The sequence below is a fragment of the Patagioenas fasciata genome, chromosome 8, assembly GCF_037038585.1.
Source record: "Patagioenas fasciata isolate bPatFas1 chromosome 8, bPatFas1.hap1, whole genome shotgun sequence".
Taxonomy (NCBI): domain Eukaryota; kingdom Metazoa; phylum Chordata; class Aves; order Columbiformes; family Columbidae; genus Patagioenas; species Patagioenas fasciata.
This window is the reverse complement of record NC_092527.1, coordinates 23,457,095-23,472,917: the sequence shown is the minus strand read 5'-3', so window position 1 is coordinate 23,472,917 and position 15,823 is coordinate 23,457,095. Positions and strand designations below refer to the sequence as shown.

General features: G+C 37.8%; 2 protein-coding genes across 5 annotated transcripts in view; one reads left to right on the top strand and one right to left on the bottom strand.

The window, feature by feature from the left end:
• PANK1 (pantothenate kinase 1) overlaps positions 1-977 on the bottom strand; it is a 48,478-nt gene extending 47,501 nt beyond the window's left edge. For both annotated transcript variants that reach the window (XM_065843843.2, XM_065843845.2), the window contains exon 1: positions 726-977. The gene's annotated coding sequence lies outside the window, so the exon portion shown is untranslated. The remainder of the gene's footprint in view (positions 1-725) is intronic.
• Positions 978-1,096: 119 nt separating this feature from the next.
• The window catches only part of KIF20B (kinesin family member 20B), a 40,427-nt gene continuing 25,700 nt past the window's right edge, over positions 1,097-15,823 (top strand). Inside the window, exons 1-13 of one of the 3 annotated variants that reach the window (XM_065843588.2) lie at positions 1,097-1,213; positions 3,557-3,713; positions 4,238-4,324; positions 4,450-4,566; positions 4,771-4,909; positions 6,346-6,530; positions 8,595-8,643; positions 9,310-9,504; positions 10,956-11,067; positions 11,527-11,598; positions 12,087-12,233; positions 14,026-14,188; positions 15,227-15,475. In XM_065843588.2, the coding sequence (XP_065699660.1) occupies positions 3,558-3,713; positions 4,238-4,324; positions 4,450-4,566; positions 4,771-4,909; positions 6,346-6,530; positions 8,595-8,643; positions 9,310-9,504; positions 10,956-11,067; positions 11,527-11,598; positions 12,087-12,233; positions 14,026-14,188; positions 15,227-15,475 (1,671 nt within the window). In that variant the 5' untranslated portion in view covers positions 1,097-1,213; position 3,557. Of the gene's footprint in view, positions 1,214-1,593; positions 1,833-3,556; positions 3,714-4,237; positions 4,325-4,449; positions 4,567-4,770; positions 4,910-6,345; positions 6,531-8,594; positions 8,644-9,309; positions 9,505-10,955; positions 11,068-11,526; positions 11,599-12,086; positions 12,234-14,025; positions 14,189-15,226; positions 15,476-15,823 lie in introns of those variants that run through there. The other 2 variants (XM_071811927.1, XM_071811928.1) reach the window with 2 other exon arrangements.

Genomic DNA, 15,823 nt, shown 5'->3' with positions numbered 1-15,823 from the left:
TTAGGAAAGATGGGATTTAATCTTAAAGACAAGCTCATCAAAGCAGCTGATACAGGAACTGTGTAGAATTAATTCTTTTACAGAATTGCTTGCACTAGCTGGCATTATTTTCTTCAAATGAAAGACAAACGTTTGGTTTTGGTAGTTACTGACTACTTTCAAGTCACTTTCTTTTAAAAAAAAATCAATTTAAAACAGGCAGATGTTCCTTATTAAAGTTCAAAGAATTCCTGTCTGAGTCTAAAGAGAAACTTACCACGATTTTTGTTACCAAAACCTGCACATTTCCATACCCTGACATTCTACAAAAGGATGGTCTGTTTAGCATTATGTCAACTGTTTTGAAAACAAAGCAAAGGATTTCTCTAATTGCTGTTTAAGAAGTTAAATCTGGTACCAAACAATAATTTTCAACGGGGGAAGGTTTTAAACAAAGACATCTTACTAAGTGTTTTCCACAGCTGTCACTCTGTCAGTACTGCAACCCAGGGTGAGGAACAGGCACAGCCTGAACTTCAAACCGGAGTTTCCCAGTTCTGCTGATGCCTGCTCCAATACAGCACATCTGCACCTAGAGCCGGCTGCCTGGCCTTTCACTGCCTGCAAACAGTGATCATCGTGTGTATATACAGGCTGCAAAGCCTCTGCTTGCCTCTCGGCCTGCAAAACGCCTGTGGTAATAGCACCACTGTAATCACCCGAAGTAGCGACAAGCTTGAACTTACATGTATCCTCCTGCCCGACCAGAGGGAGGCCAAGCCCGGGCGCTGCAGACGGCGAGGTGGGCAGGTGAGGGCTGGTGGCGGGGCAGGCCCGGAGGGGCCAGGGCGCCTTCCTGTGGCAGTTCAAGTCCTGCTGCCGCTGAGGGGACAAGCCCTGATGACTCCAGGTGCGAAGTCTCAGTAAACAGCCCCTCCCAACCCACCGTCATGGCAAAGCCCAGCCGCCGCCCGGCAGTCGCCAGCCCTGCCGCTCAGCCCCGCCCGCCCTCACCGCCCCAGCAAGACTACAGTTCCCATCGAACCTTTCGCCGCCGTAATGTCCGCCCTCCCAGAAGGCCGCGCGGCGCCGCGTACTGCCATTGGTCAGATTTGAAAAGAAGCCGCGGCCGTGCCGGTTGCGCTGTACCGGTGGCCGTTGCCCTCTGAGGTGAGCGGAGCTGCCTGTAGTCGGCGGGGCTCGGCGGTCGTGCCTGCCCGGCGTGGGCTCTCAGGTAAACCCGGGAATTGCGGAGCTTTCGCTTGAGGAGAGAAGGAGGCGGTGGGAGCTGGGAAGTAGCCTAGATGGCTTTTGTGGAGGGCGGAGCTGAGGCCGCTTCCTCTCACTTCCCCCAGCCGCGGTCGTGCGTACCGGTGTTACGGTGGGTGAAAAGTCATGGGAGGTCTGTGAAGCCTCGGTGCGTGAGAGTCGTGGGGAAAGCCCGGTACGGGGCCGTGATGCTGATAAAGCAATGCGGCAGCGTCCTGTAAGAACGCGACAATCGTGCAAAGCCTTGAAGTGAAAGGTTAATATTTTCAGAGGGAAAAAAGTTCTTTTTTTTTTTTTTTTTCTTTCTCTTTTTTAAATGTAAGGGCTGATGCTTAATGTTTTGTTTAACCTGCCGTGCTTACTGTGTAGTTTGGAGCCCTTGTACTGCCTGCCACAGCTACGCCTGTGTGTGCTGTGGCCATGCTTTGCTGCCTGTGCCACTCTGGATCCCCTTCTCTTGGGGTGTCTGTAGCTCTAACCTCTGTTGTCACGATAAGCAGAACTACAACAACATATTGCAGTATACAAGTACCTTTCAGTGGCTACAGCCAGGCAATATACCTGTTTATACCAGAATATCTAAGGTAATTATGGTGTTTCATGATACCGCAGTCTGTGTTTCTTGGGTTCTGTGTGCTGGCAGGGATTGTGCTTTACAGTTTGAGACCTGAGTTCATATGAAAAATTTTTGTTCTATCTTTGCATATATAACTTAATGTTTGTCTTTTGCCTCTTATGTAAAAACACACAGAATGAGAGCATAATCTTCACAAATCACACTTTGAAATAATCTTATATTTAGATCAACTAAGATGTCAGTTATCTAACAAATATGTTTCTTGTCAAGGTCTTATAAGAGTGTAGCTGATGAATAAGACTTCTAGATTGTGACAACACAATTATGTTTCCTTCCAGTAGTAGCTTATTCACAGGTCAGTGTTTGTTCACTGTGAGAGTATTTCAGGCCAAGTATTTCCTGGCTTTCATACAGTTGCCTTACAAAAATAAAACCTGTAGATTAGAAGAAACAAAGTAAGCATTGCTGCTTAGCTTATGTATCACTGAGATTTGTCTAGCTTCATGAAGTACTGTATCTGGCTCTTACAGGCTAGACAGGAAGACTGAGCTGTTAAGTGTTTTGACATATGCGGGCATATTTCCGGTTTTAAGCAGTCAAAACATTTTTGTTCCCCCAGCATAACAGGCAATGCTCCCCTTGGGCAAAGGGGCTTTGAATCAACCCTGGTTTGTCTATTGTTTTAATGAACACTGTGTGTTTGCCGTTAGTATTTAGAGAGCCAATGCATAGGCATTGCTGTAGCATAGACATGGGAATGTAGTATTAGAAGACCACTGATTTGCTGTGTCCAAAGCTTCAAAACTGTAGAAGGTCATGTGGTAGGTGTCTTATTCCTAGAACAGTTGCTGCCGTAGTCTGAGTAATTGCCCAATGAGTTATTTTAATCTGTAACAAAAGCTGTCAAATCGCTTCTGCGATATCACAGGAAAAACAATAGGAGGGTCAAGTGCAGACAAAATATACTGATTTGTTGTTGTTGTTGTTTTTTAATGCAATGCATTTTTAAAGGTTATTTTAAAGTTTACCTGCCTACTATCAACACTGAATCAACTTATTTTCATTAAAATCATTTAATTAGAAATTAATAAATGAATTGCTGATCTGTAAAGTGACTGAAAAAATTACTCAAAAGCAACATTTTAATTTGTGCTCTGGCATGAGGTCTTCTAATTTTCTACTGTCCCCTTAATAGCCTAATGTATCTATTAGTCTATGGAATGTTTCTCAACTGTCTTTTATTAAGCTACATTGTGTAATGTTTATAATACCAACTATTTATCAGGTCCTGCAGAGATAACTGTAAAACCTGGGTTACTCTTGCAATGAGCTTTTATTCTAAATCAACACTATAATGGGATGATGGAGAAGTGGATGTGGAACAATATGATTGTGTTGTGTGGATTTTTTTGTTTGTTTGTTCATATCTTCCTTGTCAGACATGATTTTTAGCAAGGTTGTAGTGTATGTGTAAGGCTTTTCCCTGGTAAACTGTTGGTTTTCACTGAGAGAAGAAGAGCTGTTTTTGTTTAATCATGATGCAAACCCCTCTGCAGACCTTCTCCCGAACTATCAGACACTTGTTATATAAATTATGAAGAGGCTGAAGAAAGCTTGCTCCTTAAAGAAGTTATAGCTATTAGTCTCAATTTGACTTGTCTTCTAAGGGACTTCAGAAGCTCTACATTATGTGGTCGAAGAGCAAAAAAATAGTTTTGCTTTATCTTACAGGATGGAACTGACTTGTGGTAATGAGAAACTTTTCAGACCATCCTATATTACTAGTGCTGAGCTGCCTCAAAGAACAGGACCATCAAATGTGGAAGATATTAAAGCAGATCTCTCTGCTGAATTTTCTTTGGCTTCTTCAAGCTCAGACATGACCCAGGTATGAAAGCTTTACTGTTAGCATTCTTTGGGGAGATATATATTTTAAATAAGCTTAGTCCTTCGTCAATAAGAATAGTCAGAATTTTACAGAGAAAATGAAAAGCACCTCTAATATGTTTTTAATTTGGAGGAGATACAAAGGATTAGACTAAGTTGTGTGGCACTGCTTTGATACCTTATTGGGTGCATCAGTCTTTTGTGGATGGGGCTAATTGCTAGTTATAGAATGTTTTTGTGGGTTTTATTCTTGATCTCTAGTTGGCGTGAATGTAGAGTGTGTGTATAAATATATATACACATACGTGTTGCAAGATCATTAATTCTAAGTTATCACAGCAAATGGTGTAAGCACTTGTCAGAACTGGTGTAGTAAATTTTTTTTTCTACCCACGTCATCAGTCTGTTCAAATTAGCCTGATGAAAATGAAACTGCCTTAACACACTAGTTAGCAAACAAGGAGTTGAGCCAAATTTCTGACTTGCTTCTTTTTTTTTTCTTTTTTTTTTTTTTTTTAATTTAAGGGGAGCACTTTGGAGTCTAAGGAACACATACAAGTTTGCCTGCGTATTAGGCCATTTACACCATTGGAAAGAGAAAATGAATTTCAGGTGTGACATTTAGTTTAAAATAACTTAAGTGGATTGGGGTGGTGATGTGGTGGTGTGTTTTTTCTTGTAAGCTGAGATCTTTGTACTCTTTCAATGCCTAAATTGCTTGTGCTTCCTTTTAATAGGACTGTGTTTCAATTGAAGACTCAAAGAGCATCATACTGAAGCCTCCCAAAAACTCTTTGAGTCGACTAAGTGAAAAAACTGCTGGACAGATGATGCAGAAGTTCACTTTTTCACATGTAAATGAATTGTCCTTAAAAGTTTTTAGTTTATTCCTGGAAAAAAGTTGTTTAACTCCTACTTTTCTTTGTATTAAATAATATATTTTAAACTGTCAATAGTCTTTAAGATTATGTAAATGTAGAGTTTAAAAAAAGATTTTAAAGTTTCTAATGATTGTGTAAACAAAATAAAGGTGACAGGTGTTTCTTGGTAATGCTTAGGTGTTTGGACCTGAAACAACTCAAGAAGAATTCTTTGAAGGGACCATGAAGCAACCAGTGCAAGATTTCTTAGATGGATGTAATCGTCTTATTTTTACATATGGCGTCACAAATGCTGGGAAAACCTACACATTCAAAGGTATAAGTAGAAGTGCATTCTCCTTGAATTAGCTTCATTTTTTTTTTTTGAAGTGAGGATTACTTCTAGCAGAAATACAGGGTGTTTCAAAGAGACGGACCTAATGTCAAATTGAATTGGATTTCAAATTTGGTCCATCTTTTTGAAACACTCTGTATTGTAACACTTCTCTTTATCTAAACTGTAGGTCCTATATATACCTTGGCTTCTCTTGGATATTAATGAATAGCCCTTGAAAGTCTCCTTCCATAACAAATGTCACTAAACTGTCAGAGTCACTGCCAGAATTCACATAAATATATAGTGATATTCCTTTGTAGGGCTGTAATAATTTCAATGTGGTGTCTGTGACTATTGTTTTTTCCTCCAAATATCTAGAAAGTCAGTGAGGAGAGGGAGTTAGGAAAGTATATAATCTGTATTTCAGGATTTGAAAAGTGAAGAATGAAGCAGTTTTTTAGGAGGGCTCATTCTTTGCTGGCACTTGTTACTTTGTTCAAGTTAAGTTGAATTAAAGTGGCATTATGATAAACAAAAAATGGTTCAAGAAGAGATAAGGACACACAAATGTAATGTGGCAGTACTTGAATTTGCTGTGTTACTTGGTTACTAGCTTGGTGTGAGTGCCAGCTAGATTTTACATAGGTTCTTAGGCAACACAGCTGGTGCTGTAACTGGTAAAAGCCCATCTCTCTCAGGAGTACGAGAAATTATCAGAGGCTGGAAGATGACGGTGTGAGAGTCTGAGGCAGGACAGTAGTTTCTATCCCTCTCCTTGCTCCCCTTCTTCTCTCCGTATTAGAAATCAAAGTGAAGTGGACCCTTTTTAAAACTGCATTTGGATTCAGAAAGATCAAGTGTGCACTGAGGCTTTTGTCTTCCTTTTGCCTTTCAGGTGCATAAATAGTATGTGCTGAGAGAAGGGTCTGGGAAAGGAGCAAGTTCTCACAAGACTCCTAGAACTTTTTGTGTAGTTTGTGGAACTACTACAGGACTATGGCTGGGAGATCAGTTGTTAGTTGTGTTTCAAGGTTACTTAATTGAGAGGAGGAGTGAAGGCAGCCTAAGAAATGCGACTGAAAAACTGCAAATCTATATTAAATGTCTCTTGACTGTGGTTTGTTTGGGTTGTTTTCCTTCAGGCTAAGCTTATGCAGAATACCCCAGCAGGATTTTCTTGTGTTTTGTGATGGTGTTTATTTTTTTAATTATTATATGCCCCTTACTCTCTAAGAACATGAGCTGTTGCTGAAAGCCAAATACCTCTCAAAACACTCTTAACACTCCTGTGACTGTAAGAATACAAAAAAACCCACTGTTTCATGCTGTAAAAAGGCCTCCAAATCTCTCGTGTATGCCCTGAGATTAAATTGCTTATCTATTTGTATAACTTGCTCACAGTAATAATTAGTCTTTCTTTGGTATGTTGCTTTCAGGGACAGAAGATGATGTTGGTATTCTGCCAAGGACTATGGATATGTTGTTCAAAAGTATTCAAGGAAAGCTATATACAGCAATGGATCTCAAACCCCATCGGTGTAGAGATTATATAAAGCTGACTAAAGACCAAGTGAGAGAAGAAACTGCTATTAAAAATTCAATACTTCGCCTAACAAAAGAGGTATAGGAGCGCTTCTTTTTATACTGATGGATACAGGGATATTTAGATTGCTCAATATTACCCTGTGTATTTTTTCAGTGGGAAGATACCGTCTGTATTTAAGTGTGACCGTGTCTATTTGCTGTCAGCCAGCTATTCAAATTAGCAGTAAAGTGAGGAACAGAGCTGATGAACCCTTTTCTCCTGTGGCTGAGTGTTTGATAGGATGTAAACTCTAAGCTTTTCTTTTTTCTCTAGCTTGGGCACCTGACATTTTCTCATCTTTGGTTACTAGTGCTTAATAAAGACTGAATGCAAATAGCCTCTTCATCTGTGGGGATGCTAGTAGGTCTGTTCTTTTAAATGATTTACTGTCTCTCAGAATACTTGGAAGAAATTAATGATTTTGAGGTTGTTCCCCTATTCCAGTTTGGAAAATATGCTCAAAGGAGGTGAATGGTCTTTATTTTTTTAACAGATTCCTGTTGGGTAGTCTAGAAATACACTTAAATTTCATGAGTTGCCTGGAATTCTAATGCTGTTTAGTCCAATTACAGTTTTAGGGAAATTATATTTCATGTAAATGTACCTTAAATTCTGAAGTGAATAATATAAAAAGAACTAAACATAGGCTAGGAATTGGAACTAAAAAGAGATTACTGTGCTTTTTTTATCTTTAACGAAAAGAATTAAGCATCTCCCTAGTGCTATGCTAGGTTATAATGGTGTTCTGGCTGTTGTGGGATGAAATATATTTGTTAACTTGATTTATTTCTTCATTTTTTAATCCATGAGTTATTAATAGTTAACTGGACTTTTCCAGTATGGAAAGCAGGTGGCAGCAAAATTCTTTAAGACTTCAGTTCAAAAGCACAGGGATATGTTAAATCTAGCTCTAGCAGTCTTTATGGACTTCAGAAAACTCTGTCACATTTGTGTTTGAATACACATATATGTCCTCTCTAGTTTCAAAAACTCTGGCTATAACAAAAATAATTCAGCTCATAAATTTGGTAGCAGAGTTTGCATCTACTTCAACAGAGACAGATTTGGGTAGGTGTTTCACATGTGTAAAGCTTAAATGTAGAAGATTTGATTACGTGAATATTTAAATTTCAGGAATCACTTCATGGAATCCCAGCTTTATGTGAGAGATACTTGTGACAAAATATTTAAAACAAAAAAAAAAAAAAAAAAAGCCCAACTCAAACTGCATCTTTTTTGGGGTTTTTATGAAGCCCAACTCAAACTACATCTTTTTTGGGGCTTTTGTGTTGTGTTTTTTTTTTTTTGTAATACATGTTTCTTCTCTTCAGTATACTGGTTTTGGTAATGAGTTGCATTTTTTGCAGTTCTGTGCCTAAAATAAAATTTTTAAAAAGCCCTGACACTGAGAACGGAGTGTATGTCTATGAAATCTCATAAGCTTTAGCTGTAGGGGTTTATGTTGCCCCCCCCTTTTTTTTTTACTTTTTAAGAGCTCAGCAGGAGATACTTTTCCTTCTCTTTTGAAAACTGAGGCTTTATTTTGACTATGAAAGGTTTCCACACCTGTATCATGAAGCAGTTAATTACTCACTTCATTTTTTAAGTCGATGTTTACCTCTGTTTCTGAGGCTTCACCTAGTAAACTGTAAGATATTGAATCCTGGTTTACCAGATACCAGTAATAAAAAAAAAAAAAAAAATCTGGTCTCTCTGGATTCAATAGGTTAAGAGTAATGTGTAAATGGTTACTGGACTCCTGCAAATAATCCTGTTAAATCACCCTGTTTCTGTATGGGCTCCCACCACTCTGTGGCTTGCTTTTTTTCTGGTTCAGCAAGCTGAAATGCTATATACTGTGATAGGGCTTGATGTAATAAAAGTGTCAGGAATGAATGTCAAGGTAAGAACAGCCCTTCTAACAGAAGTGTACAGGTGCATTGAACTAGTCATGATGTGTAGCCAGGATCTTTGTACTGGCATATTGCAACTATGTTGTATTTCTATCTAGTAGGACAACAGAACTGTTAGAAAAGTAACTGGTGCTGTACTGGTGGAGTACTGTCAACAAAATATCTTATTCTCTCTTCTCTTTTGTAGGTAGACCATCAAAATAGCTTTGACAACAATGAACCAGTTGATTATAAGGGTATGTTTTACATTAAACAATAGCAATCAAAGCTGGCAAAGATGCTTTCTTAAGGTCAATAACTGACTTCCGGCCTATGTTAATAATAAAATGACTACTTGGCATTTTTATGTGCTTGTGAATTGGATGCTGAACAAGTTATCTGGGCAGAAAACACAAGGATAAAGTGGTTAGAAGAATCCCTGAACAGGCATTAAATGAGATGGAACTGTAGCAAGGAAAAGTAGTACTGCTTATGCTATGGGTCCTAGTGATATCCTGACAGGCTTTTGGAGTACCTTTATGGAATCAGATAAACCTAATTCTACCATTTAAAAATTACCTAAGTAATAGGTTTGCTTTAAAAAGTTAGAATGAAACGTACTTGTCAGTTTAATTCTGTTTTCTGAAGATATTGAAAAGAGACTTGAATAATCCAAGCTGTACATGTTTGATAGAATTTGCAAGTGGAAAAGGAAGTGGTAGAGTAGGTGTCTCTTGTGAATATGTAGGTTAAGCACATGACTCCCAGATACTTAAGGGGGGTGAAATGTCAGTGGTTTTTTTTTTTTTTGTTTAGTGTGTTTTTCAGAAGGCTATTCTGATATCAGTTTTTGGTTGTTAATTTTTTAAATTAAATTCACTTTACTAGGCCTACATTAACTTCTAATATTTTGTACTTGGCAGGTGTGGAAGAACTCTTAAATGACCTGGAACAACCTAGCACATCTGTGAAAAACTATGTTAAGTTTTCTGTTTGGATTTCATTTTTTGAGATTTACAATGAATGTTTTTATGATCTTCTGATTCCTACATCAAATTACAAGAAGAGAAAAACACTACGCCTTGCTCAAGATGTTAAGGGATGTTCTTATTTAAAAGGTGATTAGAATACATTGCGGATTGCCAAACATCTAACTTGAAAATTCAGTCTTTCTCTAATAATGGCTCTTCCTAGATTAGAAAACTCCTACTGGCATTCACTGTGGCACTAGAAATGTGTGCATTAAGTACGAAAGGCAATAATCTATGTACATAGAAGTATCTGTACTTTTAATAGTGTTTTCTCTTTATTCTTGACTATAACTCTTAAAAACCTGTATGTACTCCACTGCCTTGATATTTCTTTGAATTGGAGAAATATTGAAAACAATTGATAAATTTGTTAGTAATTTTTTTCCATTTTCTTAAAAAAGATACTTCAGAAATTCTTGACTATAGTTAGAATTGGCTCAACAGTTGTGGGGTTTTTTTTAAGTATTTTAAGTAGAGAAACAGACTTTTGAGAATATGTGAGGAAGTTCAGTCTGACTACAAATTATATTTTACAGTACTCTTGTTAGATCAAACCTGTGATGTAGTTTGTTTTGGGTTGGGAAGGGTGGGGAGTTAACAGAGCTCAAAATAATGGTTCAGTGTTTGTTTCTGGTCATAGAAAAAATAGGATTTGAAACCTGTTTGCTTTGTTACAGATTCTTTGTACAATCAAGACACTAATTCTAGATTAAAGGCTTTTTTTTTTTGCTGGTGTTTGTCCTGCTGCTTTTATCTTCCATATGCCAGGCTATAGATTCAAAAACCTGAACTGGATGATAAACCCAGCTCCTTAATTTCTTCAAACACTAGAAAATGTGTGAAGTATGAAATAGTCTGCTTTGAACTGTGCTTCAACATAATTTTTTTTTATAAATCTTGGAAATGTAAGGCTGTGCCTGATGTTATTGAGGCATAGCAGTTAATGATTTAGCTGGTCACAGCTAGTATTTTTGCTAGTACAATTTTGGTGACCTCTAGTTCAAGAGACCATAGTGTTTATCCTGTAAGTTCTATTAGCAGGATTGTAGGTATTTACTCTAGTACATACCAAGATGACATATAGTTGTCATATTGCAGACAAAAATCTTTCTTCACTGATCTTTTTCAGCTAATGGCCCTGAAATATGTCCATAGTTTCCCCCTCCCTCAAGGTTGTAGCCTAAAACAGAGAAGCTGTCCAGGGAGAATTCTGCCTCGATGACTATGAATGTAGGGCTTTTGTACTTAAAATAGACACTACCTTTTGGCTTTTCAGTGTTTAGTCTAAGGTTTCTCACTTAATTTGGATGGAATGTATTTTTGTGTGCTAATAGAATGAAATGATGCAGTATACTTGCCCTTCCTTTCCCAGGGAAGGAAGAATCTTGATCTTAACTTCTGTCTGAAGTAGGCTTAGTAAAACATTCGTGTGTCTCAAGTGAATGTATTATTTTTGATGTGCATACATTATCCCCTAATAATTCCTTTCTTTTTTGATAATGATATTTAAAAGATTATCATGTTTTTTCTTCCTAAAGATCTGCAGTGGGTTCAGATTTGTGATTCTAAAGAAGCTTTTAAACTTCTAGAACTGGGATTGAAACACCAGAGTACTGCAAGCACAAAACTGAATACATCCTCCAGCAGAAGGTGAGAAACCATTTGAGTAACGTTGGGCATAGAATGGTGTGTGTGAGGAATAAGGAACTAAAATCTGTCTTGTGGCTTTTAGGGGGATAAAAGGCCTTAACAAGGTCTGGATAACTAGGTTTCAGTTTTGGCATTTTGTAGCAGTAATGTGTCCCAATGTTTTGAGCCGTAAGTATTAAATCTTTCAATAAAATGAACATATACAAAAACTAACAGCATTTTATCAAATACTCTGCTTCAAGCAAATCCACTTATCTTTATTCCATTTAAATGTCTGAGGAAAAAAAGCAAAAGTAGTGCTACATAAATATACCTTTAAAAGCTTGTTTCTGATAGAATGTATGCTTAGATATGTTGATAGGTTCAACAATGTTTTGAGAAGATGTTGTGGAGGCCAAACATATTTTGAAAATATTGGTCTACTTTACTACTTTGCTGATTTTAAATCTCTCCTTTTAGTCACAGCATATTCACAGTTAAGATACTGAAAATTGAAGATTCAGGAGTACAACGAGTGACCCGAGTCAATGAGTAAGTTCAGAGCAGAATCACTCTATTCTTTTGTGATTAAGTTGTCAATTATCTTCCATGTTGGTGTACTAGTACTGCACTACGTAACCCGGTGCTCCCTGGTAGAGCCTCACGTGCATGTGGTGGTTTCTCCATGTTCTACACTCATACAATACTTGGCCATCTAACTTGAGGCATCAGGTTACAACACTGTTCTGTACCTTGTCCCCTCTGCTTAGCACACAGTTCTGCTAGCCTGCTATAATTGTGAACTCATTTAAGCCCTCAGAAGGAAGAGAACGGGGAGGAAAATTAGGAAGCGTGTGGGGAAGGATTTGGCAGGAAGTAGTGTGAAATTTGATAGGGGAGATAACATTGAAAAGGGTGAAAGGGTTCATGCAGATGAAGACCAAGAAATGCTTCCTCTAAGAAAAGTGATCATTTTAAAGAGTGAATAACTTGTGCATATTCTAAGGTAAATAAATAGAGTTTTCCTTACCTGCTTTCAGACTGTCGATGTGTGACCTTGCTGGTTCGGAAAGATATACCAAGACCCGCAATGAAGGTGACAGATTGAAAGAGAGTGGAAATATAAACACCTCTCTTCTGATTCTCCGCAAGTGTATTAATGCACTCAAGAGCTGTCAACAGGCCAAGTAAGTTCTTTTATGAACTGCAAACTGGTTGTAGTTTTTAGGTATTGCCTACAGTGTTTAAAAGTTATTGTTTAATATACACAATGCTAGTACTAAGTTTTTGGTAGAAAAGATGTATAGACTTGTAAATTCTATACTGTAAAGTCTTGTTATACCAAAGTTATATTCAGTTTTCTGTTTTACTCTTTAAATTGATCAAATTCTAGTGCCCTTTAAATATACTGTCATAGATACTAGCAAATGAACTTTCTTCTTCTGTACTTAGTTTTTCAAACAAACTTTGGAATAACTTCAAAACCCCATCTTACTAGTGTCATAGTAAGGGTCAAGTTTTCAGCCTTTTATTACACCTTTGTGAACTAACTAAGTTTTCATTCTAATGTAACATTTTTCATCAGCAGGCTATTGCTGTGCTATCATAACTGTGTGCTCTTTGATAAGATTTACCTGTTTTTTCTAAATCTTGTTGCAACTTTAACACTCTCCTCCTGATCTAGCTAACCATATGGAAAATCAAACCTTCCCGCTGTTGCCCTAGTTCAAGTACCTAAACAAGAGTGAAATAATAAGAAAAACTAGCTGTCTAAAACCAGTACAATATATAGCCACAGCTGGATGTAGCTGTCCAGGAACTGCTTTCCCCACAGGTTCTCATTTGAAGATCTATTTCCGTCCCAGAATTTAAATGAACTGTCTGCTGATTGATATGCCCAGATGTGCTTTGTCAAATTCACTTACTGTGTAACACTGATCCTGACAGCCTATTCAAGGTCTGTCACAACTTAAGATGATGAAGCTTTGCTAGCTTGTGTTCCTGATTAATCCTATTTTTTTTTTTTTTTAATTACTGTCTTTTTATCTTCCTGTTCTTTCCAGATAGAAAGAGCACATTAAAACTAACAGCTGCTTACAGGGCTGTTAATGTATTCACAATGTCTTTTTCTGATCCTAATAACTTGGAATTTTAACAATATAGAAGAAATGTTCTGAGGCATGATCTCCTGAAGCATTAATAGATGTCCCTTGCAAGTTGAATAGGAAGCAGTAACTTTCTTAAAATTATTCTTGTTTATCAGTCTTGCAGCAAGGCTACTTATGAGCTGTGTATGTATTCTGGTAGGAATCTTGCTGAGTTCTGTAGCATTTCCATATAACTGAATAGCCATCATGTGCCTGAAATGCAAGTGACCTATTCAGTGGCAGGTGCGTGTTTAGTCATGTTTTATGAATTCTCGTAAAATTTCCTATGAGCATCAAAACCTAAATCACCAGCTTTTAAATTCAAGGGCACAACTTCTGATTCAGGAAATGCCAAAATGCTGGGAGATTAGGGAAACAGTTGTGAAAGTTATCTCTGTGTGTTTGGTTTAAACTCATTTTCTTGCTTAGGCACTTGCTTTTGTCCATTCTCAGAGGCAGGATGTACTGAGTGAGAGATCTCTGGTAAGGTTGGATAATGCATGCCTAGAACTAGATACATCCTTTTCATGACTATGGAAAGGAAGACAGAGATGGGATATAGTTTGGTGTAGCATAAGGCTATGTGACCTACCCTAGGCTAAATTTTGAACGGGCTTTTGGTCTAAATGCTCTCATCAGACATAATGATAAAGCAGCAGCAGTCACTACAGCCATGCAATCTCTTCACAAACAGCTGTGTCTAGTCCAAAACAATTTTAATTGATTTAAAGACTACTGCTTTTTTAAATATTTTTAACTCTTCAGGCTGGATTGGTTTTACACTAACCAGAAACTATCAAACTTCTGGTCATCTGTTCTTTTGTCTTTAAAGGTTGCAGCAGCACATATCCTTTCGGGAAAGTAAGTTAACTCATTTTCTTCAAGGATTCTTCACCGGAAAGGGGAAGGTATACATGATAGTAAACATAAGCCAATGTGCTTCAGCATATGATGAAACACTCAATGTGCTAAAGTTCTCGGCAATTGCACAGAAGGTAAGTGTGTTGTAGTTTGTTGTTGATTAGTACTTCTGAATTGCATTTGAGGAGCAGGTTCTCTCACTTCTAAGAATATGAATTTAGTTACTGAATTTTTCTGTCTCATTGCAGTAATATTTGCTAGTTATTCCTAGTCAGGCTTTATTTTGTTGTAAAGCTTTTAAAAAGGCTTTAGTAGACTGACTTTTTTTCTTTGGGCTGTGGGAGTGGGAGCATCTCCTACTGAAAATCCATGGTTCCTATAAAATGTCTAGCTTAAAAAGGCACTTGCTGTATTTGGAAGAAATTTCTCAAGATCTAGGCAGATTTTTCCTCTGTGCTTGTAACATGCTGACACCCAGGAGCAATTCTAGCTGTCTGTAAACTACTGCTATTTTAATTTGGAATATTGCTCACCTGAAATATTGACAGAAATAGGTTGGGCACCAAAGAGTTTGAAAGGTCATCTCTGTGTCCATAGAGGCTTCACTGGGAATGTGGAGGTGAAGCAGAATGAGTAGGAGTACAGTGATATAACCCTGGTGAGGCTGGAAGATGAAAGTATTGAGGATCAGTGCTCTAACCTTAATGGAAGCCATGGGAAACTTCTGTTGACAGTTAGATATGTTCAAATGACAGGAGACCCTTTAGAGTGTCGACTCATCTCATCAGGTTAAGTACAATACCAGAAGTAGTAGAGTATAAGGGTGATTCAGCTGTTCAAGAATGAATTTGTAGGATGACACTCATGTAACCCAACTGGAAACTCCAAGTATAAGAAATACAGAAATTTGTTGGTACATGATGTGGTGGCTCTCTTGTAGGTTGTCAAGCTAGTGGAAGCTGGTGTTCCTGGGATCAAAAGAAGGGCTAGACTATAAAGTGAATCTTTTGTACTCTAGCTGGAAATTTGTCTAAATAGTGACTCTGAACAGAGAGGATAGGTGGCTGTGGCAATACTACACTCAGGAGGGCTACAGGAAAGTGCAACAGGTATCTCTTGGAAGTACCAGTAGAGGTATAAAAAAATACTGATGTTCTTTATTTTCTGAGTAGGTTTTAGTTATGGACACGTCTATTCTTCCTCAAGATCGGTCATTTGGACAGAAATCAGCAAGAGAATCATCATTACTTAGTGACACTAAAATGCAGGTCCCAAGGAAAACAGCTACTGTCTTGTGGGACAGAAGCCTAGAAGATGTGATTGAAGCTGATGATGAGATGGAGGAACAACATAATATGTCAACAGAAGAAGCAGAGCAGACAGATGAAGAGAAAGTTCTTATTGGAAAACAAGACTATATGGTATGTGCCAGGACTACTTTAAGAATTAGTGTAGCATGGAGTCTTGAAGCAAGGTATTTTCCTAGTTTCTCTCACCTCTCAACTATCTTCTTTTTCTTCTGATCACCCTCATTCTACCTAAATCCAGTGTTAAGAACTGAAAGTGGGATTACTTATGACTAAGTGCCTATTATGGGAAAACTCTGAAATAAGTGTCCAAATACATACAGAACAGTAATAATTGCAGATTCGTCTTTCTCTCCTTTTGGTGACCTATGGTCAATGCACAGTGAGTATTACTTGTTTTTTAGCAATACAGGAGGCTGTTCCTTTGTATTCCATGCACAAGAAAACTCTGAAAACAGTTCA